The 2845-nt window shown below is 57.9% G+C and overlaps 1 protein-coding gene across 1 annotated transcript; it reads left to right on the top strand.

Moving 5' to 3' along the window:
- Positions 1-240: 240 nt before the first annotated feature.
- LOC123145132 (serine/arginine repetitive matrix protein 1) lies at positions 241-1750 on the top strand. Its single transcript, XM_044564455.1, has one exon. It carries the CDS (start codon positions 705-707, stop codon positions 1560-1562), a length of 858 nt encoding a protein of 285 aa, XP_044420390.1. The 5' UTR covers positions 241-704; the 3' UTR covers positions 1563-1750.
- The last annotated feature ends 1095 nt before the right edge of the window (positions 1751-2845 follow it).

The raw sequence follows: 2845 nt of genomic DNA, 5'->3' as shown, positions 1-2845 counted from the left end.
GGGAGGAAACTCGGCATGTTTTCCTCCTCAAAAGATAGGAACGCGGACCTCAATTTCATGAAAAGCGGATAACAAGGAATTGATTCGGGGAGTTATTGGAGGGGTAAATGTTTGTTGTCCCCCCTATCATAACTATTGGGGGGAGTATAGACATGCCAAATCCAAAACACAACTTTACTCGGCACATTCATTGTTCTCACCGCGTACAGTGTGCACCTTCTTCAGCCGACGCCACCGTGCGACGAAACCGGGAACGGAGCCCAACCCAGCCCGAGCCGGGTCCAACGGCAAATCCACTTGTGTGACCTATAACTGAAACGCAAACCAATCGAATCGTCCAAGACGCGGTCAATTGCCCACTTCCTGCAGGTATCATTGTGGATCGCCTCCGTCCGTCCACGACTCCATTTTCTCCCCGCTCCGTCTTCTCTTCGTCTCCGAACCTTATTTAAGCCCGCGGCGGCCGCGGCGTCCCTCCCCTGACGGAGAAAAGATCCCATCTTCCCGCCCGGACACCTGCACCGCCTCCGCCAACCAACTTCCCATTTCCAAGAAGCCCGCCCGAGTTTAAACAAACCAAAAGGGAAAGCAAAGGAGGAAGGCAGGTGCGCGCGTCGGCGTCGGCCGCGAGAATTTAGCGGCCGCTGCTTCCGCCTCGCTTCCTCGTCATCGCTGGCGGCGACGGGTGTGGGGGATGAGATGAGATGGGCATGAGGTGCAAGAGGCACCCGTTCCAGGCCGGCGGCGGCGTCTGCGCCACGTGCCTGCGGGACCGCCTGCTCGTGCTCGCCGCCGCGCAGAACGACGCGTCGTCGCCGTCCACTCCCCCGGCCACCGCCCCCCCTCCGCCCGCGGAGACGGCCGCGGCCCCGGCGTTCCCGAGGTCCGTGTCGCCGTACGTGTCCCGCAGGAAGTCCGACTCCTCGGGCGGCGCGCTGAGGCACCACCCGAGCCTGCTCTTCTTCCGGACGCCGCAGGTCGGCCCCGCCTACGGCGGCAGCGCCCCGCTCGAGGAAGGCGACATCGGGTACCAGAAGCCGCGCGCCAGGAAATTCTCCGTGCTCGCCACGCTCTTCGGCAACCACCGCCACAGACCGGAGGACAAGGACAAAGCCAAGGAGCGCAAGCAGAGCCGTTCCTGGCTGGCCGGGATCATCCCGCGCCGTCGCAGGAAGCAGGTACCGGCCGACGCCGTGCTGCCCGCGTCGCCGCCGCCCAGGCGCTCCTGCCGCGTGGTCAGCAACCGGGGGCTGTCGCCGGAGAGGGGCAGTCAGGGCAGCGGCGAGGAGAGCAGCTCGCCCGCCGACCCCCCGTGGCGGCCGTCTCCTTCCCCGATGCGGAGGACCCCATGCCGGCGCCGGCAGACCAGCAGCATGCCGTCGGGATTCGCCGTCTGCCTCAGCCCGCTGGTGCGGCCCAGCCCCGGGCGCCGCCACCGCGCCGCGCAGCCGCCGGACTCGAGCACCTTCTCGTCCGAGCTCCGGCCGTCGCCGCTCCACAGCGCCGCCTCCGTTGGACGCTGCCGCTCAAGGAAGCTCGCCGACGGCGGTCGCTTCCGGTGATCTCTCCTCTTTTTCTTTCTCCTCCTTGATTTTTCTTTAGTTTTCCTTCATCACCCAACCCCAATTACTACCACCCTTAGCTTTTTGTGGATTTTTACATCTTGTCCATTTGTGAAGAAGAGTCCGTGAGATTTCATACTCGGAGAACACTCCGTTGACATATATTACAGCTACTAGGATTTACTCTTCCTTGCATGCTTGGTTGCTTGCCAGCCGTCTGGTCCTGATCGGATTTGATTTGCAAAAATTCAATCCGTTGCCGCTTTGATGTCTGGGAATTAAAGAATGAATAGACTTTAGTGACGCGTGATGGCAGTAGGTGCAGGGAATGCATATACGGAATTGAATGCCCGAGTTATGAGCGAGAGAGATCTGGTGGGCGCGTGTGTGCCGATTAAAAAGAAGGTTCGCGGTCGCATTGTGCTGTCCGAACGAAATGCTGAATCTGAGCCGATGGATGGTGGTCTATGAATACTCCTGCCGCCACTGCTCCGTGAGAGACGCATCAATTCGATAATACTACACACACGCGCAAAACAGACGGACTTTCACGGACCCTGCCGCCTGGCCTTCACTAATTGGCCCCCCTGATTTTAAGTCGTGGGCCCGCCTCACTCTATCAAATCTAAGCCAATCATATCCTAACCACCCCGTAAAACCAAGTAAAGCCTCCGTGTGTGTAGCATCTCTCATTGAATTCCGTTTGGTCAGAGCTTTCACATGGAGGCCGGCAGCGCATTCATATGGCCGATGGCTGCTCCCTCCATCTCCATTTACTCTTTTCGTTTGCTGGTGCACCGAACCGGACCAATCAATGATCCCCCAACCCCTTTCTGCTTGCTCTGACCCGAGTTATTGCTGAGGATCTTGCTCCCGCCAACTTTTGCACACCGACCGGGCGAGACGAGGAACAAAAAGGGTCCAAGGAAAGAATCATTTGCGCTCACGACGTCTTTGTTAGAGCTTTCTACTGAATTAAACAGTGCATTTTGCTTGAGTTACACGAAAGTTGGCGGCAATTTGCGGGAGATTCTCCATGCTCTCGCGTGATGTGTGGTTTGCTGGTGACCTGATCCACGACGTGAGTGAGTGTGGGATGATCATGATACAGCATTGCATTCGATGTGGGCGCGTCGCGTCATCACTGGCCGATTAGGATGTGTCAACTTACTTTTGTTTTTGTGCGCTTGTTGCATTAAGAAGTACAGTAGTGAATCTTTTTGTGTTTACATACATGACGCCTCCTTGGAGCTTGCATTGCATCCTCCCATTTGTTAACTTGC

This window comes from Triticum aestivum, chromosome 6D (assembly GCF_018294505.1).
Source record: "Triticum aestivum cultivar Chinese Spring chromosome 6D, IWGSC CS RefSeq v2.1, whole genome shotgun sequence".
Taxonomy (NCBI): domain Eukaryota; kingdom Viridiplantae; phylum Streptophyta; class Magnoliopsida; order Poales; family Poaceae; genus Triticum; species Triticum aestivum.
Note: the sequence above shows the minus strand (reverse complement) of the source record. Positions and strands in the feature narration are given on the sequence as shown.